Below are 26,132 nucleotides of genomic sequence, written 5' to 3'. Positions count from 1 at the left end.
CCACATGGGTGCAGAGTCCCAAGGCTTTGGGCCGTCCTCCACTGCTTTTCTGGGCCACAAGCAGGGAGCTGGATGGGAAGCTGGGCTGCCGGGATTAGAACCGGCACCCATACGGGATCCTGGCGCATTCAAGGCAAGGACTTTAACCATTACGCTATTGCGCCGGGCCCGACTTACAGTCTTAAAATGAAAACTAGAAACTGATATTGAATATTCTCATGTTAATAAATCTTATTAATTCATAAATACTAAAATTTTCTTAAAAAATTATTTAAAAGGCATAGTAATATAGAGAGAGGGAGAGACAAAGACGTTAAATCTTTCATCTTCTGGTTCATTCCTGAAATAGCCACAATGCCCTATCTATGCCAGGCAGAACGAGGAGCTTGGAACTTCACCCAGGTCTCCCAAGTGGGTGGTAGGAGCCCACAACTGGGGCCGTCTTCCATGCTGTCCCAGGAATATTAGCAGGGAGATGGACTGGAAGTGCAGCTCCCCAGAACTCAAACTGGCAGCCTTATGGAGTACCAACATTGTAGGCAGCGGCACTGTGTCACAACACTGTGCAATGTAAATTACTTTTTAAAGGTCTCATCTAAATCATCAAGGGTTACCATTTTGATAAAATTTTGGTTACTATTAATTATGATTTGTAAAATATCCTTGATTGATCAACTATTAATAACAACAAAGCAAATTAATAATAAAGGAATTCACAATAAAGAAAAATATTAGCTTTGTGGCCATAAGAAATTAAATTTTATACACATATTTTTGATGCAAATATAATGGGGCAATCAAAACTATCAAGCATAAAAACTTAATAGAGTCAAACTATGTACAAAATTGCAAGTGATCAGAAGAGAAAAACCAGCTGGCACAGTGGCGTATTAGCTTAATCCTCCACCTTTGACTTCCACATGCCATCTGTGTGCCAATTCTTGCCCTAGCTGCTCCATTTCTAATCCAGCTCTGAAGAAGCAGTGGAGGATGGCCCACCTCCTCGGGACCCTGCACTCTGTGGGAGACCCAGAGAAAGCTTCTGGCTCCTGGCTTCAGCCTGCTCCAGCCCTAGCTACTGCAGGTATCTGGGGAGTGAACCAGGAAGATGTCTATCTCTGCCTCTAATTCTGCATGTCAAAAAAAAATAAAATAAAAAAATAATCTGGGCCAGGCGCGATGGCGTAGTGGTTAAGGTGATCCTCGCCTTGAACGCCAGGATCCCATATGGGTGCCAGTTCTAACCCCGGCAGTCCTGCTTCCCTTCCAGCTCCCTGCCTGTGGCCCGGGAAAGCAGTCAAGCGTGGCCCAAAGCCTTGGGACCCTGCACCCGCGTGGGAAACCAGGAAGAGGCTCCTGGCTTCAGACTGGCTCAGCTCCAGCTGTTGCGCTCACTTGGGGAGTGAATCATCGGACGGAAGATCTTCCTCTATCTCTCCTCTCTGTATATCTGCCTTTCCAATAAAAATAAAATAAATCTTAAAAAAAAAAATCTTAGAAAACAAACTGCACCTTGAAAGAAGAAACCAAAGCCCCTAGGCCCTGCGGAGCTCATCCTCTGGGCCTATGCTTCCCCCCCACCCCACTGCCCACAGGCTGTGTAGCTTCACTGTCAATAAATCCTGCGTACTTTGTGTAGGCCTTACACCCCCCTGCTCCCTCCCTCTACCACCTGTGGGTAACCAGCAAAGGCCCACAGGAGAGGAAGCCCTCAGGACATAAAAAAAAAAGCCCAATCAGACACCGGCTAGTATGTTTTCTCTCTCTCACCTTTCTGGTGCTAGAGAGTAAGCCCCTCCCACTACAGTGTGTAAGGGTACCTAGCACCTGTACCCGGCACCTGTACCCATGCCATGAGGCACCCCAAGGGCCTGTCAATTTCCATCTACTGTGAACTTGCAACTTGCTACACTTCTTAACTTCTATTTCATTTGCACCTTTTCTAAGTTTCCATCCCCTACTTCCTGTTCCTAAAACATAACTGTTCCATCTTTTAATTTGTAGCCATCACTAATGAAGTACCTGGCACGTAGCAGCAAGTGTCTCAACCTTTGCTTCCCCAGGGGTTGGTTCCTCAGTGCCCCGCACCCGCCCCAGGCCTTGCTCACAGAAGCATGGTACTATAGGTGATGGCCAAGGTGGTGACCCAGCAGGTGCTAGGGGCACCTTCTGCTCCAGCAGCATGGCAGTCCTGGCCCAAGGCTTCAGCCCCCAGGCAGCAGGCCTCTCTGCTACCAAAAGGCAGAGAACTCTGGCCACACCTGAGCCCTGGACTCCCCTGGGTGCCCCTGGCTTATCCACCTACAGGACTGGCTCCTTCTTGCTCAGTCTAAGATTCTGTTCTGTCCTGCACCTGCTGCTTTGCTGCCACCCTCCACACCCTCGGTAATGCCCCCCAAAATGAGTTTCTGCTATGTGACAAGCCCCCATGTCTACTGCCAGGATGCTCCTGGACATGTTTAATGATGAGAAAAAAAAAATACTGACCAAGCCAACAGTACCACACAGGCCATCAAGTGGCAAGGACTAGCAGGGTCAGACATAACCCCACCCCTCCTCCAGAAGTCGTCCAGGAGCAACATGCCTGCACAGTGGCACTTGGACTGCACCCAGAAGATGCTGAGACCCCAGGTCAGTCTCCACATCTGACCAGGGACATTCACAGTGGTCCAGTCCACCTCCCCCAAGAGCAGCACGAGGCTCCAGCCAAGCTGGCACGCCCCCTAATCCTAGTTTCTCAAGTCACAAAGAGACTCAGTCACGGACAACACTTTATCCATTCTCGCTGACTCACTGCTGGAATAAGTTTGACAAAACCAGGATTTTTTAATCCCCATATTTATTTTTTTAACTTAGTAGGCAAAGTCAGAGAGAGAGAGAGAGAGAGAGAGAAAGAGAGGGAGGGAGGGAGTTCTCCCATCTGTTGGTCTACTCTCCAAACAGCTGCAACAGCCTGGGTTGGGCCAGGCCAACGCCAGGAGCTGAGTCTGGTCTCTCCTGTGGGTTCAAAGGTCCCAGGTCATCAGCTGGGAGCTGGACTGAAGTAGAACATTCAGGACTCAAACTGGCACCTATACAGAATGCTGGCATTGCAGGCAGCAGTTTAACTCACTGTGCCTCAACAGTGCTGTCTCCCATACTTTACTCTATCATACTCCTCCGCTAAAAACCCGCCCAGCTAGCCTCTCACAGTCGAGCCTTCAGTCATCGCGATTCAGGTAATCTCTGTCCCCAAGGGAAGGAGCCAATGGTGATGAGGGACAGTAAGCACACATCTTTCCCTATGACTGACCTAAACCAGCAGTGAAAGCTGGGCAGATTTCTACAGGACCCCAGTAAGCTTACTGAGGAGTCTCAGGGTGCTAAGCTGTGACATAGCCTGGGGGCTGACCTGTGTACACCCTGTTTTAGGTGGCTGCGCTCGGCTGTGGGAGTTCTGGAACAACTCTTCCAACCAACTATTTGAGTGTTCTTTACCACCTCCACCAACCTACCTGGCTGCTTAGAATCGAAATAAGCTGCCCAGTAAGCTCTGGCCTCCTGAAGTAGACACACTGAGACCAACCTCGCTCAGCAAAAATCGCCAGGGAGGACACTGAGACGGGACAGGCGAGTAACCGGCCTAGGCGGGCGACTCCACCTGCCACAAACATGAATGAAGTCACCACTCTCTTATCAATAATTCACTGCCAGACTCCAACTGCTTCCTTATAAGCAAAAACTGCTTTGGATCAAACCGAGAGGCCATCTAGACAGCCAATCAACCTTCGCCTCATCACAGTAGGTAAAACACAGGGTAGGTGAGGGGACTGAAATGCTAATGAAACATGCAAGCTGTGTCTCCTCACATTATCTAACTGCACCTCCTCAAAGACCGACCCAGAACATGGTAAAGGTCCTCACAGCAGGTGAGTGCCTGAACCCCCCAAAAAAAGAACAGGACGGACTCCTCAGCCTAAGGCAGTCAGCAGCTCACCTTTCAGACCTGCCCACGCTGCGCCTGTGCAGGGTATCCCTTCACTAGTCAAACCCTTTGCCTTCCAACGCCTTGGCTTCTGCCCCATCCTCAAGTTCTTTTCTGTATCCGCTCCCAACCCACCCTCAATATGTGTAACAGGCCCTTGCTGCTTCTCTGCCTTCCACCTCTTAAAAACTGATATTTTTTATTTCAAAATAGCAATATTTACGACATGTTAGAAATTACAATGAATGATACAGAATTTTTCAAATTATTTTAGGAAGTATAATAACAATGAAATTTGAAGTCCACTGTCCTATACTATTAAATTTCCCTTACTCCCATCCTGCCTCCCTGTCAGACTCTTCAGTGTGCCTGAAATGACAGTTGCTTCACTCGGCCCCCTGACGCAAACCCTCCCAGGCAGCCTCCACCAGAATCGCAGGCCGCCCCACTGTGGCCCCCCAAGCCACGGGGTCCCAGGCCGCCCCGCTGTGGCCCCCCAGCCACGGGGTCCCAGGCTGCCCTGCTGTAGCCCCCCAGCCACGGGGTCCCAGGCTGCCCCGCTGTGGCCCCCCAGCCACGGGGCCCCAGGCTGCCCCGCTGTGGCCCCCCAGCCACGGGGCCCCAGGCTGCTCATGCAATAGTCAATCCCCCACAATACGCCCCACTGTCTGTGGTCTGAGCCTCCCTTTTCACTCCTCTCTAGCCTTCTCTTTAACCTCTTAGAAAAACCATGCAGGTAGCAGTCCCATTCTTTCTAATTAAGACTTCTTTGTCCTGAGTTTCCTACTGCCAAGGGAGCCTTTATTTTCACTCAGCCAGCAACTGCAGTGCTTGTTTTCTATCTTTGTCTTCTACCCCACCCATTCTTTAGGCACACAAATTCCCTGAAGACAAAGACTATCCTGCTAGTCTCATTACCTAAAAGCGTTCAGCACACCTATAGGAGGCACATTCATTAGTATTTGCTAATGAAAAGGTATTCCACAGAGAGACTTTAAGTCTAGGGTCTCTTCAACACACTTCACCCTTCTCTAAGATATTAACATATTATTGCCTTTAAGAAGTACTACTCCAAGAACTAATCATTTCTGCACATCCTAACTTTGCCCATGCTTGATCAAACACTCTGGTCCCTCTCCACAACCTCCAATCATATCCTGTTACGCGGTGCGAGCAAGATCACACCAGACATGTCTAAGGTTTATTAAGGAGTCTTTATTAATCAAGCTTGGTGATAACAGAGCATATTAGAAATAGCAAATCACAAGTACCAATCACAATCCAATCAAACATAACCCCAAGAGGAACAAATGGTCATTACCCTCAAGTCCATCCGTTAAGCTGAAGACCTATGTCCCAGCTTCCCCAGCAATGTAAGTTATCCTAAGAGACATGCAACGAGTAACCGGGACACACACATAAAGCTGCAGACATTCACCTTTCCCTGGCTTCTCTGCCCACATTCCATCACTGCTAGGCCTCACCTCTCCTGCAATTCCTGATAGTACACAAACCAGAAACAACATTGCTATATCCATTGTCCCATCTAAACAGTACACGAGGACCATGCTCGGGGGATCACCTGTCTTGGGTCATCCAAGAGTCCAAGCGCCAGAGTAACAGAAGCACCTGACCAGAAAGAGAGCGAGCCCCTGCTTCAAGGGCCCTTTAAAGGGGCTGTGAGGGGAGTGGTTACAACAATGCAATACCATCCCCTCTCAATTGATAGGTGAGTCACAGGTGGGCAGGAACCAATACTTAGGTGGTTGGGGGAGTGGCTGAGGGTGGAATTAACACTCCATTGCTGTTAGAACCCACCTTCAGGACAGAGGGTAGGGGACACAGCCACATTTCATTTGCCCACTGTCAATGGGTGCTGGCTGTCACTGGCTGCACCCTGTAACAGTCCTACAAAACACCAAAATCCTGATCATCCGCCCCCTGCTCCATTTTCCTCTTCATGCTGCTTAGGCAAAAACAAATCTGACAGGGGCCTGGTGCAGTTGGCCTAGCGGCTAAAGTCCTCACCTTGAACGCACCAGGATCACATATGGGTGCCGGTTCTAATACCGGCAGCTCCACTTCCCATCCAGCTCCCTGCTTGTGGCCTGGGAAAGCAGCCGAGGACGGCCCAAGGCCTTAGGACCTTGCACCCGTGTCGAAGACCTGGAAGAAGTTCCTGGCTCCTGGTTTCAGATCGGCGCAGCACCAGCCATTGCGGTCACTTGGGGCGTGAATCACTGGATGGAAAATCTTTCTCACTGTCTCTCCTCCTCTCTGTATATCTCTGACTTTGCAATAAAAATAAATAAATCTTTATGAAATAAATAAATCTCCCAAAAGTACTTTCTGGATTCCTTGGTCTTTCACATTTTACAAAACATGTCAATGAGACACCATGAATGTTTAAATCCTTTCTGTAAAGGTTACCTTAAGAAGTGAGACATTAACAAATAAACCAACCGATTGGGAAGGGGGCGACCTTGGGGTCTGGGGGTTCATGTTCCAGGCCAGGTCTGTTTTCATGCTCGCAGCCCCCATTCCAGCCACACGGTGAGCTGTCCTCGGGTGGCCTGGGGCCACCTGAAGGCCAGCTCTGGGTTTTGGGGGCTATGAATTGCCACTGCCTAGGTGCCTCCATGTTCAGCCCACTGTGTTGGGATGTCAATCAATCCTAAAGATTCCCAATAACAGAGTAACTTTTCCTTTGAAGGGAGGGGAGGGTAATGAAGCCCAGTAGGTTGGAGAGACCAGATGATTTTTATGGATAAGACTGATATACCAAACTCCTTTAAATCCTGTGTAGAATTTGTAATCACTGAACACCAGTGTAATCACTGTGCACCAGTCCATGCAAAAGCTAAGGCTCGGGGTGTGTCTAGCAGGATCATATCCTATTACCTGACATGATGATGCATCAGGAGACGGGTCTCATTAGGCAGGGCCATGACATTAACTAGCACATGAGAGAACCATATCTAGGGTTAGAGTCTGTGGGGGATATGTGGGCCAAACCTCATGGAAATACTAGCCCCACTGGTTAGCTCAAAGAGTTGAGGTGGTGATGGACTAAGCTAGGTGTGACCAAGGAGTCTGCCATCACTCACAGGTAAAGGAATCGACAACAGTCTGGACTGGTCAAGGCAGCAGCACCCGAATGTGCATCCTGAACAGGGTGTAGGGTGGGCCGGGCTGCAACGTTCACCAGCTCATACAAGGCCAATGAAAGGTCAGAATGCTCCAGGCACTGGCCTAAAACCCAATTATGAGAACTGGGTCTGAGGGTGGATCAAGTGGAGACAGGTGAGGGGCTGTGCCAAGCTGAGTCAGAGCAACCACTGGCACACTCACAATCTATAGCTGGGAACAGGACCGGTTGGGGAGCTAAGGGGACACACCCTACCTGGGTTGAGATTCCCACTGAGGAGTGCGGGGGCCAGAGTGGGGGCTGCGTTCTGGTTTGGATATGGCTGCAGTCTCCCTTGGCACAAGTGTGAACTGGAACTGGACACACCAAGTTGGACTAGACTCCAGCATCATCTGGTGCTCTGGAGGACCAGAGTAGATGTAGGACGGACTAGGCTAGGTCTCTGCCCCTACTGAGCCATCTGTGAACTGTGTTTGGGTATGGATGAGCTTTGGCTTGGCTGAAACATCCAAGAATAAGAACCAGAATGGGTTGAAGGCCACTCTGGAATGGCCACTGTTCCTACTAGGACAGGAGGTTGACTGAGTAGGGTTGGCTCATGGACCCACCGATATGTGAGAAATCTGGCATTGGGAGAGGTTCTGATGGAGGGGAGCCTGGGCAACTCCTCTGGCAGGACACAGACCCTGCAGGTAAGCGCAAGAACCATAATAGGGAGCAGCCCAGACCAGGCCAGGCAAAGATACCCACCAGCATACATTTGGCACAGGTCAGGGGCAGACCAGACTGAACTAGTTCACATCAGCCACTGATGAGTCCGAGCACCAGAACAGTGTGGGTCAGGCCAGGAATGGTCGCAACACATACCAATGCACATTACAGCTGGGACAGAGTACATGCTGGGTGGGCTAGACAGTAACCCACAACAACTGGAATTGGGGGTAGGGCTGGGCAAAGCCAGGCTACAGCTCCCACTAGCCAAGGTGACGCAAGCCATGCCAGACTGGGACACAGCACTAGTAGAAACCAGGGAGGGAGGGGATGAAGCTGCTAGGGAGAATGTGGAGGGCCGCCCTGAAGGAACACCTCGCCCACTGGAGAACATGAGTTGGGATGGGGACAGACCAGACCATGCAGGGCTACAACACCTGTGGGCCTCATGTGAGCCAGATCAGGGAAGAGCCAGGCTTGGTTGACTGTTCCTACTGGTACAAACATAAAGCAGAATGGGTGAGGGTTGCTTGGGCTTTGCCACAACATCAGATAGCAGATGCTAGCATAGTATATGGTCCAGGAGTGGGAGTGGTCCAGTAGGGAAATAGTGGGCACCTCCCTCTTGGGTTACCACTCCCATGGAGAGCATGTAAACCAGGACTGGGGCAGGGGTAGCTGGACAGAATGGCACCCAACAATATGTGTGTGGCCTGGATAGTGGAGGTAGTTGGGCTAAACTAAGCTTCAATGCCCATTGGCATGTATGAGAACTGAATGGGACATGGGATAGACTGGACTAGTCTGCTGTACATACTGGCAACCACAGGAACTAGGGAAGGGGGCAGGCCTGGTGGGGGTTATTGTGGGTCGCTCCAACTAGGCTGCAGCTCCCACCGGTTTATGTGAGGACTGAGATTGTGCTGGGCAGAATCAGGCTGGACTGCAATACCCAAGGTTCATGTGGAAAACAGGGGTGGAAACAGAACTGACCCAGCAATTGCAACCACCAGCTGACTGGGGTGACGAATTGTACCGGGCCCTGTACTTGCGTACACCCAAGAATCTGGTTTGGGAACACCTCAAAGTTTCTTTGGGGATCTCTCCAATCAAACTGCCGGACTCAGAACCCCAACCATGAAGAGAAGTGCAAGTTCCATGCTCTGCCATGGAGTGCAAAGGCAAGAGCCGTGCCTCCTCAGAGGCTCAGACGAAGCAGTGGACAGCACAATCAGGTGTGCATACAGGATATGGCTGGCTGTCAGAACCTGCAGAGGATACCTGGGACCACAACAGAGGACAGAACACATCAATCAACTACCCCAGCAGGATGTTGGCAGTGAAAAACTGGGCAAACGGAGACTGTAAGGTGGACTATGTCAATCAGCGAATTATGCAGCAACTTCATTGTGCTTGGAAAGGTGAGATTGGCAGCAATTCATAACTGTTGAACTACCAAACCACTTGAGCAAGACCCTCGGAGCATGCCCCACATCGGGACCAAGGATGGGTAGAAGCTGGGTGGGGCTTCTCCCTTTATCTTCCCCTTTTATCCCAGATACAAAAAGAGAGAGAATGTGGAAATAGCCTTACCCACTTTCCCCTAGCCCTTGAACCTTTGTGCTCTAATTAACCATGTAAAGATTGTCAAAAATAAACAAATAAATAAATAAATAAATAAACCAACGAATGCAGAAGGCAGGGCCCAGTGCGGCGGCCTAATAGGTAAATGCTTGCCTTGTGTGCAGCACTGGGCTCCCACATGGGCATCAGGGCCTGTCCCCTGCTCCACTTCCCATCCAGCGTCCTGCTTGCGGCCTGGGAGGGCAGTAGGGGACGGCCTTAGGCCAACGGACTCTGCAGCCACGTGGGAGGGCCAAGGAAGGGTTCTTGCTTGGCTTTGGCTATTGTGGTTGCTTTTGGGGGGGGAACCAATGGACAGAAGATCCTGTCTCTCCTCTCTGTAAATCTGCCACAACAATAAAAATAGATAAAAATCTTCAATTAGGAAGGAAGAGAGAGGAAGAGGGAAAGAGGGAGAGAAAGTAAGTAAGCAGCGAGGAAACAGGACTGATTCAGGCAGAACAACGTATTCCAACACCAAAGGGGAAAAAAGTCTGTGGAAATGGGCTATTTCCTATGTCAAATTACTCCTCTAATTGCAAAAGGAAAATTAAAATCTTTACCCTCTCCAAGTCTGGCACACACCAACCCAACATGCATAATAACGGAGGACCCATAGCGGGGAAAAGGCATGTCCTGCCCGGCAGACCTGGTGTGAATCCAATCATGAGGAATCAGGAAAACTGAATGGACTCCGAACACATGAGTATCACGAACGGCAAAGGCTGAGAAACTGCTCCCATCCAGCAGCAAGACAAGTGTCACCCACGAGCCTGCGTCAGCCAACGAGGACTGCTGTGAAGAACATCACTGCCCAATCAGTGAAACCCCAATGGGATCACATATTACACACTGTAGTCCCACCAATGTCAATTTTCCTGATTTTGCTTACTGAGATCATGTAAGACAACACTCTTACTCCTAGGTGATATGAGCTAAAGGTTACACTCTACAACTTATTCTCAAAAAAAAAAAAAATGCCATGAAGATGTTAAGATTAGAAATAAGATATAATTACACTTCATGTGTTATGTAAGTATATGGAGGGAAGAATTGCAACTTCACTAAATGGCTAAATTGTTGAATTCACTATACTCTCTGTGCAACACTTGAGCAAGTCTGTAAGCTTTCAAAATAACAGGTTTAATGTGGCAATAAGGGCCAGCACTGACACATGCAGTAAAGCTGCCTGTGGCACTGGCATTCACATAGGTGGTTCACTGAGTCCCAGGTGCTCCACTTCTAATTCAGCTCTCTGCTAACACAGGAGGAAAGCAATGCAAGTTGGCCCCTGCACCCACGTGGGAAACCAAGAAGCTCCTGGCTCCAGATTGGCAATTGTGGTCATCTGAGAAATGGGACAGAAGATGGAAAATCTCAATCTTTCTCTGTAACTATGCCTCTTTCAAGTACAAAAAAAGAAAAAAGAAAAGAAAAAAAACTGTGTGTGTGTGTGTGTGTGCGCGCGCATCTAAAGTCCTCGCCTTGAATGTGCCAGGATCCCATATCAGCACTGGTTTGTATCCCGGATGTTCCATTTTCCATCCAGCTCCCTGCTTGTGGCCTGGGAAAACAGTTGAGGACGGCCCAAGGCCTTGGGACCCTGCACCGCGAGGAAGACCCGGAAGAGGCTCCTGACTTCAACCTGGCCTAGCACTGGCCATTGTGAACCATATAGGGAATGAAACCAGTGGATAGAGAACCAATCTCAATCTCCCTCTCTCTCTCTCTCTTTCTCTTAACTTTTTCAAATAATCATTAAAAATAAAGTTTATTATATCCTCAAAATCAGCTTTGTTAGTATAATAATTTGCATACTCAATTTTACAGCTGAGTTTAAGGCAAGAATAATTTCTGAAATATTCTGTTATCTGTTATAAATATCCTCTGTTACCTGCGGGTTCTGTAACCACGGGTTCAACCAATTTTAGATCTAAAATGCAGGGGACAAGTGGCAGGGGGAGGGGAACAGTGCCTGGAGTGAAGCAATACAGTATAGCAACTTTCCGTGCAACATTTACATTGTATCAGGCATTATAAGTAACCTAGAGAAACATTCAGGCAGACAGATGTGTGTGGGTTCCTCGAGCCTGTGCAGATTGTCCATATCTGAGGAGGTTGTGAAGCCCACGGGTAACTGAGGGATGAGTGTTGACAAGTGAACGGAAAGGGCAAAGGATGCATTCACCTACTTTCAAATTAATTACCAAGATCGTGCTTTTTATACCCCTCCCCCCAGATTTATTCACTTATATGAAAAAGAGAGAGACAGACAGAGTTATGTTCCACTCACTGGTTCACCTCACAAACGGCCACATCAGCCTGGGTTGGACCAAGCAAAGTCATGAGCTTCATCTGGTCTCCTGCACAGGCGCAGAGCCCCCAGTGCTCCGGCCATCGGTCAGCGCTTCACCAGGTGAATCAGCAGGGAGCCGGACTGGAAGTATCCCGATGCTGTGACACAGTGGTATGGCAACAGCCCCCAAGACCATGCGTCCCCCTTTATCAGTATCTGACAGAAGTCAGCAGCACATCAAAGCACTGGAAGGGTGTGGGTCCCCCCACCCCCACACATTACAGATAAGTCTGGTGAGCAAACACTTTCCTTACAGTTTTATTACCCAATTACTTTGGATAGTAATCCTTTTCCCCACTGGTTATCCAAAAAGAAATTTTCACTAACCCAGGGGCCGGTATAGTAGGGTAGCAAGCTAATCCTCCACTTGTGGTGTCGGCATCCCATTATGAATGCCAGCTCTAGTCCCAGCTAGATTGTAACTCTACTTCTGCTCCAGTTCCCTACTTGTAGCCTGAAAAGGCAGAGGAGAGAGCTCAAGTCCTTGGATACCTGTGCCTATATGGGAAACCCAGACCAAGCTCCTGACTCCTGGCTTCAGATCACCTAGGTTCTAGCCATTTAGGGAGTGAACCAACGGATGGAAGAGCTTTCTTTCTCTGTCTCTCTTCTCTCTGTAAATCTGATTTTCCAATTAAGTAATTAAGTAAATTTTTAAAAAACATTTATTCATTTTTATTGGAAAGGCAGATATACACAGAGGAGGAGAGAGAGAGAGGAAGATCTTCCATCCGATGGTTCACTCCCCAAGTGACTACAATGGCTGGAGCAGAAACAGGAGCTCTTCCAGGTCTCCCATGCTGGTGCAGGATCCCAAAGCTCTGGGCCATCCTCGGCTGCAATCCCAGGCCACAAGCAGGGAGCTGGGTGGGAAGCGGGGCAGCCGGGATTAGAACCAGCGCCCATATGGGATCCCTGTGCAATCAAGGCAAGGACTTTAACCATTATACTATCACACCGGGCCCTAAGTACATAAATCTTAAAAAAATCTTTTAAAAAATGTTTTTAACTAACCTAAGGCCGAATTACTATCAATCCTAATTAAATGACATCTTGAACAAATGAACTATTTCTAAGAAAACAAATCTAGTAGATTTAAATATAAATGTTATTTATACCAGATTTTTAAACAGAATTAAATGATTACTTCAGGTAAGCACTCTGGCTGAGTCCTCCTTCCCTCCAAGCTCCCTTACAGCAAATAAACAGTTGAAGCTCAGCGGGGGAGGACACAGCAATTCACCTGCTTTTGTAGATGCTTGATGTGTCCCATAAAAAATTAACAGTATTTATTTTTTAAAAAAATATGCAATTTATCACACTGAAAAAGAAGGGGGTGATGCAGTAGTATAGTGGGCTAATGCTCCACCCGTAGCACTGGCACTACATCCAGCCCCAGCTGCTCCAGTTCCATTCCAGCCCCATACTAGTGGCCTGGGAAAGCAGCAGCGGATGGCCCTGCACCCATGTGAGAGACCCAGAAGGAGCTCCTGGCTTCCAGCCTCAGACCAGCTCAACTGTGCTCCTGCAGACACTAGGGGAGTGAACCAGCGGATGGAAGCTCTCTGTCTCTCCCTCTTTTTTTTTTTAAAGATTTCTTTTTATTATTTTTTTATTGGAAAGGCGGATATACAGAGAGGAGAGACAGAGAGGAAGATCTTCCGTCCAATGATTCACTCCCCAAGTGAGCGCAACAGGCCGATAATATGCCGATCCGAAGCCAGGAGCCTCTTCCGGGTCTCCCACGCGGGCGCAGGGTCCCAAAGCTTTGGGCCATCCTCAACTGCCTTCCCGGGCCACAGGCAGGGAGCTGAAAGGGAAGCAGGGCTGCCGGGATTAGAACCGGCGCCCATATGGGATCCCGGGCGTGCAAGGCGAGGACCTTTAACCACTTGCGCCACCACGCCGGGCCCCTCTCCCTCTTTTTAACACCGACTTTCAAATATAACAAATAAATCATTAAAACAAAAAAGAAAAAAATATATAATCTTCTGAATAGAAACAGAAAAATTATCTGACAAAATCTAATACCCATTTCTAATTCTCTCACAAGAGCCCCATTAAACTTGGGAAACTTATTCAGCCTGACGGAGGCATATATCAGTAAGAACATGATAAAATTCAAAACTTCACCACCTCCTGAATACACAGCTAACAATGAAAACACAAGTTACAAACCGGAAAATAATTTTTCCAAACCAAGTATGTGAGAAAGGCTTGTTCCAGAATATATAAGGAATTCTTCAAACAGTAAGAAAGTATTCCAATGAAAACATGAGCATAGGATATGAACAAACACTTCACTCCACAGATGACAGAGGGCCAGGTCAGGCCGTAACAGGACAAACACCTATGAAATGGAAAACTAAAGCACACAGCACTGCCACAACAGTCTAGGATGCCTCAGAGCCGACCGTGCGCCCGCACGAGTGCTGGCTGGGGTATGGGGAGACGGAACTCGCTCTGCCCGTGGACACTGGCTGGGGTATGGGAGAAATGGAACTCGCTCTGCCCGTGGACACTGGCTGGGGTACGGGAGAGATGGAACTCGCTCTGCCCGTGGACACTGGCTGGGGTGGACACTGGCTGGGGTACAGGAAGACAGAACTCGCTCTGTCCGTGGACACTGGCTGGGGTGGACACTGCCTGGGGCACAGGGAGACAGAACTCACTCTGTCTGTGGACACTGGCTGGGGTAGGGGAGAGACAGAACTCGCTCTGCCCGGGGACACTGGCTGGGGTACGGGGAGACGGAACTCGCTCTGCCCATGGACACTGCCTGGGGTGGACACTGGCTGGGGTACAGGGAGACGGAACTTGCTCTGCCCATGGACACTGCCTGGGGTGGACCCTGGCTGGGGTACGGGAAAGACAGAACTCGCTCTGCCCATGGACACTGGCTGGGGTATGGAGAGACAGAACCCACTCTGCCCGTGGACACTGCATACTGGACCATCACTCTGCAAGCGGGGCTGGCAGCACTCACTCCTGGATACAATCCCAAGACAAAGGGCTTGCACAGCTACAAGTAGGATCACACAGGAAATGCTCGCAACAGCCCTATTTGTGGTAGTTAAACACTGGAGACAATCCAAAAAATTCATCAACACGTTTAAAGATAGACAACAGCTGAGGAAAGTTAAGTAACTAGTGAGAGATTATCAAGAAAACAAATAACAGGGTCAGAGCACGGGCCCAGGTTTACAGGCTGCCCAAAACCCAACGCGTTCTGCTCTACAAAACTGCACTAGGATATCTTTCAGAATTACTGCATGATAAATGCTCAAACACTGGCCAATTGCTGCCAACTAGACCACAAAACAATTCTGCCCCCAGCCCCAGGAAGACAGAACACTACGACGACTTTAAAAGTTGGGAGAATCAGGGGAATGTGTTTGAGAAGGAACCTTTGGTAAGCCATTAAACTCAAAAGTTGGTGTGAAAGTGAAGCCAGTTCCTGACTTCTGTTACAGAAGTGACGAGGAGGGGCTGGCACAGTGGCACAGCACTCATCTTCCACTAAGTGGCTCGGGCAGCCCTTATGGGCACCAGTTCATGTTCCACCTGCTCCATTTCCAATCCAGCTCTCTGCTTAGGGTGGGAAAGCAGTGGAGGACAGCCCAGTCCTTGGGACCCTTCACCAACACGAGAGACCCAGAAGCTCCTGGCTCCCAGCTTTGCAGCCACAAAGTGGGGAATAACCAGTGGATGGAAGATCTATCTCTCCTTCTCTCTCTGTAAAATCTACCTTTCCAATAAAAACAAAACAAATATTAAAGAGAGAGAGAGATAAAGAAAAAAAAAGAAGGAAATGACAAGAAATATAGGCCTTAAAACTCCTGGGCCAAAGTACTATAGGCTTTCCACCCATGTTCGCACCCAAAACATCAAATTACATTTAAGCTCAGAGCCGAGAAAAAAAAAAAAAACCTACTTCAATTTTACAGATTTCCCAACCTCAACAAGCAGCTGGGAAGAAAAACCCTTATTATCCAAAATATAGAGATGTTACACAAACATGTAAAGCAACACTGGCTTAACACACAGGTATGACTTCTTCATTTTGATGAGTGGAAGGACTGGGACAAAAGAACCAGAAACAATAAATGAAGAATCACACAAACCCAGCGGGTTTCTGAAGCATACCTCGCAAGGGCTAGCCATCACTCAGGAGCAGCAACAAATAAAAACTGAACTTCCAGGTGCTTTTCTCTGGGGTTCTCTTAGTCAGCCAGTTATAGACTCAGCATAATCATAAAAGGTTCCCGGACCCAAAGTGACAGCCTAGTGGCTAAATCCTCTCCTTCCATCCACTGGGATCCCATATGAGTGCTCATCCATATCCTGGCTGCTCCACTTCCATCCTGTTCCCTGCCTGTGGCCTGGGAATGCAGAAGAGGACAACCCAAAGCCTTGGGACCCTGCACCCACAAGGGAGACCCAGAGGATGCTCCTGGCTCTTGGCTTCTGATCTGCTCAGCACTAGTCGTGACACCCACTTGGGGAGTGAACAGTAGACGGAATATCTTTCTGTCCCTCCTTCTCACTGTATATTTGCCTTTCCAATTAAAAAGTAAAATAAACCTTTTCCAAAATAAATAAAAGGTTCCTGATCCCTACCGTATCTTTGTTTTTAAGAAAAGCTCTAGAGGACCCGGTGGCGTGGCCTAGCAGCTAAAGTCCTCACCTCGATCACGCTGGGTTCCCATATGGGTACCAGTTCTAATCCCAGCAGCTCCACTTCCCATCCAGCTCTCTGCTTGTGGTCTGGGAAAGCAGTCGAGGACGGCCGAAAGCCTTGGGATCCTGTACCCGTGTGGGAGACCTAGAGGAGGTTCCAGGCTCCTGGCTCCGGATCAGCACAGCACCGGCACTGCACTCACTTGGGGAATGAATCATCGGGCAGAAGATCTTCCTCTCTATACATCTGACTTCGTTCTAGATACCAGTTCTAGAGGCCAGTGTTGTGGCCTAAATGAGGGACCAGGAGCTCCCTGCCACGGTGCCTGGGAAAGCAGCAGACAATTCCAACCAGGTAGGAGAACTGCATGAAGCTACAGGCCCGAGCCAGACTGAGCATTTATGGCTATTTGGGACATGAACCAGCAGACCCAAGAACACTCTTTGCATCTCTGCCTCTTCCATTCTGTAAACACAATTTTTTTAAAAGATTTATTCATTTTTATTGGAAAGGCAGATATACAGAAAGGAGGAGAAACAGAGAGGAAGATCTTCCATCCGATGATTAACTCCCCAAGCCGCCACAATGGCCGGTGCTACGCCAATCCGAAGACAGGAGCCTGGAACTTCCTCCAGGTCTCCCACGCTGGTGCAGGGTCCCAAGGCTTTGGGCCATCCTTGACTGCTTCCCCAGGCCACAAGCAGGGAGCTAGATGGGAAGTGGGGCTGTCGGGATTAGAACTGGCACCCATATGGGATCCCAGCGTGTTCAAGGTGAGGACTTTAGCTGCTAGGCCACGGCGCCAGGCCCTGTAAACACAAATCCATGCAAGGAACTGTTAGGTAAGGGACCCTAACTGACTTTTCCCACACGTAGGCGCCATTCAAAATCACTTTTTTTTTCTTTTAAAAATTTATTTATTTTTATTGGAAAGGCAAATACACAGAGAAAAGAAGAGACAGAGAGAAAGATTCTCTGTCTGCTGGTTCACTCCCCAGATAACCACAATGGCTGGAGCTGAGCCAATTGGAAGCCAGGAGCCAGGGGCTTTTTCCAGGTCTCCCATGTGGATGGAGGAGTCAGCCTCCACTGCTTTCCCAGACCACAGTAGGGAACTGATCAGAAGCTGAGCAGCCAGGACTCAAATTCAGGCCTACATGAAATACCAGTAGCCTACTAAGCCATGGCAACCAGTTTGGATACTCTGTTTCAAAAAAAAAAGGGGGGGCAGGGGAGAGGAAACAAAAGCTCTTCTTTGGGCGCAGCGCAGTGGCCTGGCTGCTAAAGTTCTCACCTTGAGGGTGCCGGGTTCCCAGGTAGGTGCCGGTTCATGTCCTGGTAGCCCTGCTTCCCTTCCAGCTCCCTGCACCTGTGTGGGAGACCCGGAAGAGGTTCCAGCTCCAGCTGTTGCGGCCACTTGGGGAGTGAATCATCAGAGAAGATCTTCCTCTCTTTCTCTCCTCCTCTATGTATATATATATATCTGACTTTGCAATAAAAAAATAAGTAAAACTACTTTGATAAAGTTTAAAACTTAATCAAACTGGGTCAATGAAACTGTTGTACAACAAGCTCACCAAATCTTACTGTATTTTACTATCTCACCCATTTCAGAAATCTAGCAACTTAAATGCAAATTGAAAAATGCACTGAAAAATCCGAATAGAGGTGTGGCCAACGCTGTGTCCCAGGAGGCCGGGCAGCCCCTGCTGTGCCGTAGTACCACACGCAGTCCTAGCTGCTCTTCTTCTAATCCTTCTTCCTGCTAATGCACTTGGTAAGGCAGCAGCATTAGACCCACTGCTGGCCCTGCACACGTATGGGACACCCAGAAGCAGCTCCTGGCTCCTTGCTTCAGTCTGGCCCAGCTCCAGTCATGGCCATTTTGGGACAGAAGCAATGATGGAAGATCTCTGCTTCTCCTTTGTCTCCCTCCACATTCTGTCTTTCAAAGAAACAAAATAAATCTCTAAGCAGAAGAAAATCTGCAAGTCAGCACGGTGGCTCGCAGGCAGTCTGTCTGCAGTGCTGGTATGCCATGCTCACGTTCCCACTGCTGCGCTTCTGACCCAGTCTCTGCTTCCGCACTGGGAAAGCAGCAGGGCAAGGGTTCCTTGGGCCCTGCAGCCAAACTCCTGCTCCTGGCTTCCAACAGGGACCAGTGGGATGAAGGACCTCTCCATGTATCTCTTTCTCTCTGTAAATTTGTAATTTTTTAAAAATTTGAATACAGAAATATGAAGGGCTGGTACAATGCTTCACCTGACTAATCCTCCTCCTGTAAGCACCACATCCCACAAGGGCACTGGTTTGAGTCCCAGCTGCTCCACTTCCCTTCCAACTCTGCTTATAGCCTAGGAAGGCAGTAAAGAGTAAAGGACGGCCCAAAGCCTTGGGACCCTGCACCCATGTGGGAGACCTGGAAGAGGATCCTGGCTTCTAGCTTCGCAGCAGTTCAGTTCAGCTCCAGCCACTGTGGCCATCTGGGAAGTGAACCAGCAGAGCAGATGCGAGATCTTTTCCTCTCTTATCTCTCTGTACATTTGCCTTTCCAATCAAAAATAAATGAAAAATTTTTTAAATAAATTTGCAATACCTTCCTCTAAAAGCCTCATTTGTGATTTAGTACGGACTCCCATCATTCAAGAAGCAGAGTGGGGACCAGTCTAGTCGCTGGCTGGGTAAGGCTGCCACCTTCGACGCTGGCATCCCATATTGGTCTCAGCTGCTCCATTTCCAACCCACCTTTCTGCTACTGAAGCAGAGGTTGGCACAAGTGCTCGGACCCTTGCCACCCTCCTGGGAGACCCAGATGGAGGCCCTGGCTCCTGGCGGCATTTGAGCAATGAACCAGCAGATGGGAGACTGAGATTTCTCCCTCCTCCCTCTGCCATTCTGCCTCCCAAGTAAATAAATCTTAAAAGAAACTTTTAAAGATAGTCAGCAATAAAAAGGGCTTGCTCGACTGAGAAATCTGAGATTCCCCTGCAAATGCAGTCAGCAATTTGCCTCTTAATTTGAAATTTGAGTACGTTACAATATAGTATATGGAGTTTCACTTTATAAAACTATTGTTAATTGTTACCGCATTGTTCCCCTACCTAATCTCAATGATATCTACCAGTGGTTTTATTTACTTGCCATCATAACCTCTGACACACGCATGTGGTACACCCATTCTCCACACGTCAGACGCAGATTTTGTTTTTTCCGAGGTCAGGCAGTCTTTGACCAACCCTCTTCTGCAACCCGGACTGGGTGTAGACTCTGGGAGAGGTTTGAACCAACACAGACAAGATGGCCGACTCTGGCGGCTCTGTGGTTTCCACAGCCAGACGACCCGTGCTGCACAGGCATTCGCTGCCCTCTCCAGCCTTGGCCTCTGCATCCAGGAAAGGCAATCAACATTCCAGACCTTGACCTGAAAGTCACTTCCAAGCACCACAAGGACTGCCCCACTGAGGGTGGCTAAAGCGGCTTCCCCAAAGGCTGGCCACACAAAGACACACGCAGGTGCAAAAGCCAGCAGCCTGACAAGAAACGCAGCCCCAGCTCCATTCTCTCCAAGACGTGGGAAGCTTCTTCATTGTTTGCCAACCACCTTGCCTTCCTCCTAGACATCGTGGCGACATTTCCTCCTCATTCATTCTCTTTTCACAACAAACAGCAGGCAGTTCCTCAATGACTGTGTTCCAGGATCCTTGGCCCCGCATGTTAAAAGGCATCACCTGAAAAACTCCATCAGCAGGGAAAAGCAAGCACTAATTCTCTCTTAAATTTTAAATGTGCAAATAAGCTATCTGGGCCAGCAAGTATCAAATGCTTTATACTAAATGAATCTAAAACAAGACAGTAGTAGGCCTAGTGTGGTAGCCTGGTGGCTGGGCTCCTCGGCTTGCATGTACAGGGATCCCATGTGAGCACCAGTTCTAATCCCAACACCCCACTTTCCATCCAGCTCCCTGCCTGTGGCCTGGGAAAGCAGTCAAGGACTGCCCAAAGCCTTGGGACCCTGCACTCACATGGGAGACCAAGAGGGGAATCCGAGCTCCTGGCTTGGGATTAGCTCAGCTCCAGCCATTAAGAGAGTTTGGGGAGTGGATCAATGGACAGAGGATCTTCCTCTCTGTCTCTCCTCTCTGTATATCTGTCTTTGCAATAAAAGAAAAATCCAAAAAGAAAAAGAAAAAGAACAACAGACAGTAAGCATCAGCAGCACGTGACAAGCGCATTCACTCTCTAGTGCATTCTGAAGCATCCCTGAGCAATTCCTTCTCAGCTTTCCTTTAACTGCAGACACAGGCATCACTGTGTAACGGATACTGTTTCCAGTGCCTCATCAGCATCAGTTCATGTAATGCCCGTATCAACCCCGTGCATATTCACCATGCTTACTGACAGGAGACAGAGCTTGGGCACGGAGAGGCTTAATGAGCTCCCAAGGTGCCCAAAGCAAGGCCACCGAGAATGGACCAAAGTGCCCGGCTCTGGTCTGTGCTGTGAACTCTGGTCTGCGCTGTGAACTCTTCCGCGCTCCTTACAGCACTGACTGCTGGGAAACCACTAGAGGGCCTGGGTTGTGACCATCCTCTCCCAGCTAGTCTGGAAATGTCTTGAACCTGCAGGCTGAACCTGCGGGGGCGGGGGATGCTGTCCCCTCCGGACTAGGGGTCCACTGCACCTCCTCCTGCAGGGCAGAACCTAACTTAAGACACCCTCCCTCAGGAGCTCCTGCTCTGGGCTGTGACAGCACTTGCTGGAGGAGTGCATTTGCTATTTACAAAGCCTTGAAAAGTAAATTCAAATAGAAAGAATCGCTGTCTTAAAACCCAGGGAATGCCCTCTCCATCAGCACCTCGCAAGAGATCTGAAACCTAAAGCTACCTTGGTACCGTCCACTGACCATCAGACGTTAGAATCACCCTTCACTGTACAGCAACGCTCCCCTGAACAGAGCCATTTAGCAAAACACTAGATTTAGCAGTGGCTAAGTCTGGATATGATTCATTTACTTTCAAACACTTTTTCGAGAATCCTTCTAAGCGGCAAATTCCCCTTCCTTAACTCAAAAACCAAGAATTTAAACACGAAGCTTAATTTGGGTAAGGGGAACCACATCAGACAAGGCTGAGCATGAACTACACAGCGTTTCAGAGAGCAATTGCCAACGGGGGCCATCTCACAAGCACTGACACAGCCACTGAGCCCCCAGAGCCGGCCGAGGCAGGCTTTCCACAGCCCACGACTCCGCCGGATTATCACCTCACCTCGGAGCCTTTCCTGGCCCCCTAGCATCCCAGATCTGCACTTAACCCACTCTGCACCTGCACTTTTCCTTAAACCCGTCTTGGATTTTTCAGGGCTCCTGAACACACGTCGCTTCAAAGTTCCCTGCAATCAGCGACTTCTTGCCACACACACTTGCCTCACTCTTTGTCCTTTCCTGTCATCACACCAAACTTCTGCCTGAGCCTCAGAGAGCACGTACAGAAACCTGAAAAGATCCTCCCCGTAACTATTCTGAAAAAGTAAAAAAAAAAAAAAAAAAAAGTTTGGGTTTATCTTTTTTTTTTTTTTTTAACAAAAGAATCCACTCTTAGAAATGTAGTCATTCCTGCCAAGGCCACACCTTCTAACCTTCCTGTAATCCACGAATCAAACCGAAACTGCTTCGAGCCGCTCAACAGCTTACCGGCACCCCGTTTCCCTACGACGGCAGAGCCAGGCCCCCCATCCCCAAGGCCACTCCGGAAAGCAGCTCTGAGGAAATGCCTCTCGCATCACGGCCCCTTCCTTCCTCGGGCGGGATGCTGGGCTGAGGGGGGCGGAAGGCACTCCAGACTGGGGGAAGCGCACCCCAACGTCCCACTTCTGCCCCACCAGCGTTTCCTTCCACAACCCACGGCCGGGCCGAGTGCCGAGCCCGCCGGCCACTTGGAGGGAAGAGAACCGAGCGCGGGCCGTCGAGCGGGGCGCCTCCCTCCGCGGCTGAGCCCGGGCTCCGGCTTCCCCCGCCCCGCGGAAGCGCAGATCCCTCACCCCAAACACAAACACACGCCGTCCCGGGCCGCCCTCGCCCACCCGACGCCCCCCGCCGGCCCCGACCCTCGGCCCAAGCCGCCCGCCAGACCCGCCCTTCCCGGCCGCTCCCCGCGGCCGCCCGGCGACGCCGAGGCCAGGCCACTCACATCCGTCCGCGTCCTCCTGCAGGTCCTCCTGGAGCAGCGAGAGGTCTGCGCCGGCGGAGACAAGAAAGGCCCGGTCAGCGCCCCGCGGCCAAGCGCGCCGCCCCCGCCGCCCACCGCCCGCCCTCCTCGCCCCGCGGCGCCTCCCCGCGCCAGGACCCCGCGCCGGCCCCGGCCGGCCAGCCAGTCGGGGCGGCAGGAGGCGGCTGGGTGCGGGGAGGCGCCGCCCGGACAACAGGGGGCCACGTACCCGCCATCTTGTGGTCGCCCCCTCCTCCTCCTCCTCCTCCGCCGCCTCCTCCTCCTCCTCGGTCTCCCGGGGATCCGGGGCTACATGGAGCGGCGCGAGCCGGGGAGCCGGTGGACGCGCGCGGGAGGGGCGGCGAGGAGGGCCGGGCCGGCGGGGACGCGCGCGCGCGCGCACGGGGCGGGCCGAGGACCGGGGCCTTGCGGACTGCGCGGCTCCCGGACGCCCGGGCCCTCGGCCTCGCCCCGCCCCGCCTCGCCGGGCCTCTCGGCGGCGGCGGCGGCGGCTCCGGGTCGGCCGGCCGGCGCGCCCGCCTCCCACCTCCCGGCTCCCGGCCCGGAGAGGCCGGGCCTCGCGCGCGCTCACACCCACGGCCGGCCGAGCGCTGCTGCGGACGGCGGGCGCGCAAGCACGGGGCCCGGGGCCGGGATCCCGAGGCGTGTGCCGGAACCTGGTGGCCGGGCGGGGCTCCTCCCCGCCGCCCCGGCCGCTTTATTGGGTCACCGGCGTCGACCCCCCGCGCTCGGCGCCCGCGCCCCCTTTTCCCAGGCCCGCACGTACGTCGTCGGTGATCCGAGGCCGGGGGCGGCTCCCGAGGCCGCCGGGGCCCAGGGTCCCACCTCCGCTCGCACGAAGCGCCGCCTCCCCGCCGTCCGGGGCCCTCGCCCAGTGGCTGCTAACAAAGCCCGGGGCCCGGCTGCGGGTGGGGGGTAATAATGCAGCCGGCGAGCTGCCCGCGCGGGCCGCTTTCCCTGACGGCACGTTGCCCCCCTTGTCCCGCGAAGCCGGAACGGACAGGGCGGGAAAGTCGGCGGCCTGGAGAGGGGTGGCAGCCCCGGGGGGCGCGTCTGGAGCCCCGCCGCCTAACTTGCTTGGGTTACCCGTTTGTAGGAGGAAAGATGAACAAAGAATGTGAAGAGCCTGTAGGTAGGAGGTGCTGGCTGAAGCGTGCTTAGGGTGAACTTTTTTTTTTCTTTTGGTGTGTTAATTTTGGCACGTCGTGAACCGCAGAAGTCGGCCAGAGCTTCCCTCATTCTCATTGTTTGCGTGAACCTAGCGGCTAGCTCAGGCTCCCACGTACAGTGTGGCCAGGCCCGGGTTTTCCGACTCCTTTCTCCTACTTCCATGACTAGTCCAAATCCGACTCCACTGAAGATCTCCGAAATAGGAGGGAAAAACACCGGCTTAGGAAGTGATGCCACTTTGGGGTTCGTGTCTCTTTGAGAGGAGAGAAAATTCTAAGTTAGCTTATTCCTTACTCCGTTGTCATTTTAACCTAAAACAGTGTATTGGCGTTTAAGGCCATTGTGTCAGAGCCTCTCAAATCCATACCTCTGTGACGAAGTGGCTTCCTCATGGTTACTCCAAAAAACATCTCTCAAATAGTATATACAAAAGACACGCCGCGTCCCTACGTGTTACATTTGTGACAGTCAAAATTAGGATCTACCTCAAAGTGTGAGTCTAATTTTCTCAAATGCTGAATAATTAAAAATAAAAGTCCAAACTTTCATCTCTCTTCTCCTGCAGCAAGACCTCATGTGAATTCAGCTAACACTCTTTCTCCAGAGGGAGTTAGAAACTCACAAGTTAGCAACAAAACTAGACCCAACTGACTCAGAATGTTCTTTGCTGCTGTGGACCTGCCACTTGGCCAGCTCTGGATAAAGGAGGAAAGACCTAAATCCGCTCTGTGCATCCAAGGGTGACTGCATGGGGAAAACCCAGCCATGCCTCAATCAATGGGCATCCGAAGCAGGAAGCCATCGCGATGAGCTACCCGGGAGAGACAAATGTGAACCACTTGGCCATTGGGACCAAAGCTAGCTGAGCCTGTGAAATGGCTTCCTGCGCCCTGGGTAGCCGGGTCCCCCTAAGTTTTAGCTCAGTATTCTCTGGGAAAGGCAGCCAGGAGAGGAAGTGTGTACCTTGCCCACATTGGTCCAGAGCCGTGCGTTTGACTGTCCTCTTAGCTGAATTACACAACAGGTGCCTTTAAGCAGGCTGATTTTCAGACAATTCCGAAAGGGTATCTTTATTCATGGACATGTTTCCACATTTGATTTTCTCTTGCTCTCCTTTCTGGAAAGCAATTTAGCTCTATAAACTACACTCTGTTCCTTCCCTGTCAAAGACATTTAAAGAAAGAATAACCATCGTTGTTCTAAGTGGCTTTGCCCAAATTTAACTTACAATGTATCCTGAGAATGTGTGATATTGTATTTTATCTGATGGTTGGAACAGGACACAGAGTTCCCACCCGGCTTTGCCACTGACATTGCAGATAGGAGAAGTGTCCCAAATCAGTTTTTTTTTTTTAAGATTTATTTTTATTATTTTTTTTTATTGGAAAGGCGGATATACAGAGAGGAGGAGAGACAGAGAGGAAGATCTTCCGTCCGATGATTCACTCCCCAAGTGAGCACAGCAATGGCCAATGCTATGCCGATCCGAAGCCAGGAGACTCTTCTGGGTCTCCCATGCGGGTGCAGGGTCCTAAAGCTTTGGGCTGTCCTCGACTGCTTTCCCAGGCCACAGGCAGGGAGCTGGAAGGGAAGCAGGGCTGCCGGGATTAGAACCGGCGCCCATATGGGATCCTGGGCGTGCTAGGCGAGGACCTTAACCACTTGCGCCACCGCGCCGGGCCCCCAAATCAGTTTTTTTTTTTTTTTTAAGATTTATTTATTTATTGGAAAGCCAGATATACAGAGAGGAGAGACAGAGAGGAAGATCTTCTGTCCGATGATTCACTCCCCAAGTGAGCTGCAACGGCCGGTACTGCGCCGATCCAAAACTGGGAACCAGGAACTTCTTCCGATTCTCCCACACGTGGGTGCAGGGTCCCAAAGCTTTGGGCTGTTCTCGGCTGCTTTCCCAGGCCACAAACAGGGAGCTGGATGGGAAGTAGAGCTGCCAGGATTAGAACCGGCGCCCATATGGAATCCCGGCGCATTACAGGCAAGGACTTTAGCCTCTAGGCCACGCCGCCAGGCCCCCAAATCAATTTTTTTGAAAGTTTTATCCACAGTGAGCTACTAACACCTGAGTTTTTGAAAATAAATCCTTTTCTAAGTGATAGTGAAAACATTAAGACATATATTTTTAAACCTGAAATGTTTAATGTATTTCAAATAGAAAAAAAAAATTATGAACATGCTAAAAAATAAAATTAAGATATAAGCCTATAAAATGTTAGCTATCATATTAACATAATTCT

General features: G+C 50.4%; 1 protein-coding gene across 2 annotated transcripts in view; it reads right to left on the bottom strand.

Annotated features, from left to right (window-relative positions):
• The window catches only part of PPP4R1 (protein phosphatase 4 regulatory subunit 1), a 76,686-nt gene extending 53,615 nt beyond the window's left edge, over positions 1-23,071 (bottom strand). For both annotated transcript variants that reach the window (XM_040979230.1, XM_040979231.1), the window contains exons 1-2: positions 22,919-23,071; positions 22,672-22,716 (exon numbers count right to left, since the gene is read on the bottom strand). In XM_040979230.1, coding sequence (XP_040835164.1) covers positions 22,672-22,716; positions 22,919-22,925 — 52 coding nt within the window. In that variant the 5' untranslated portion in view covers positions 22,926-23,071. The remainder of the gene's footprint in view (positions 1-22,671; positions 22,717-22,918) is intronic.
• Positions 23,072-26,132: the final 3,061 nt, after the last annotated feature.

Source organism: Ochotona curzoniae, unplaced genomic scaffold (assembly GCF_017591425.1).
Source record: "Ochotona curzoniae isolate NIBS_2020 unplaced genomic scaffold, NIBS_Ocur_1.0 contig_3176, whole genome shotgun sequence".
NCBI lineage: Eukaryota > Metazoa > Chordata > Mammalia > Lagomorpha > Ochotonidae > Ochotona > Ochotona curzoniae.
This window is presented reverse-complemented; position numbering and strand designations above follow the sequence as displayed.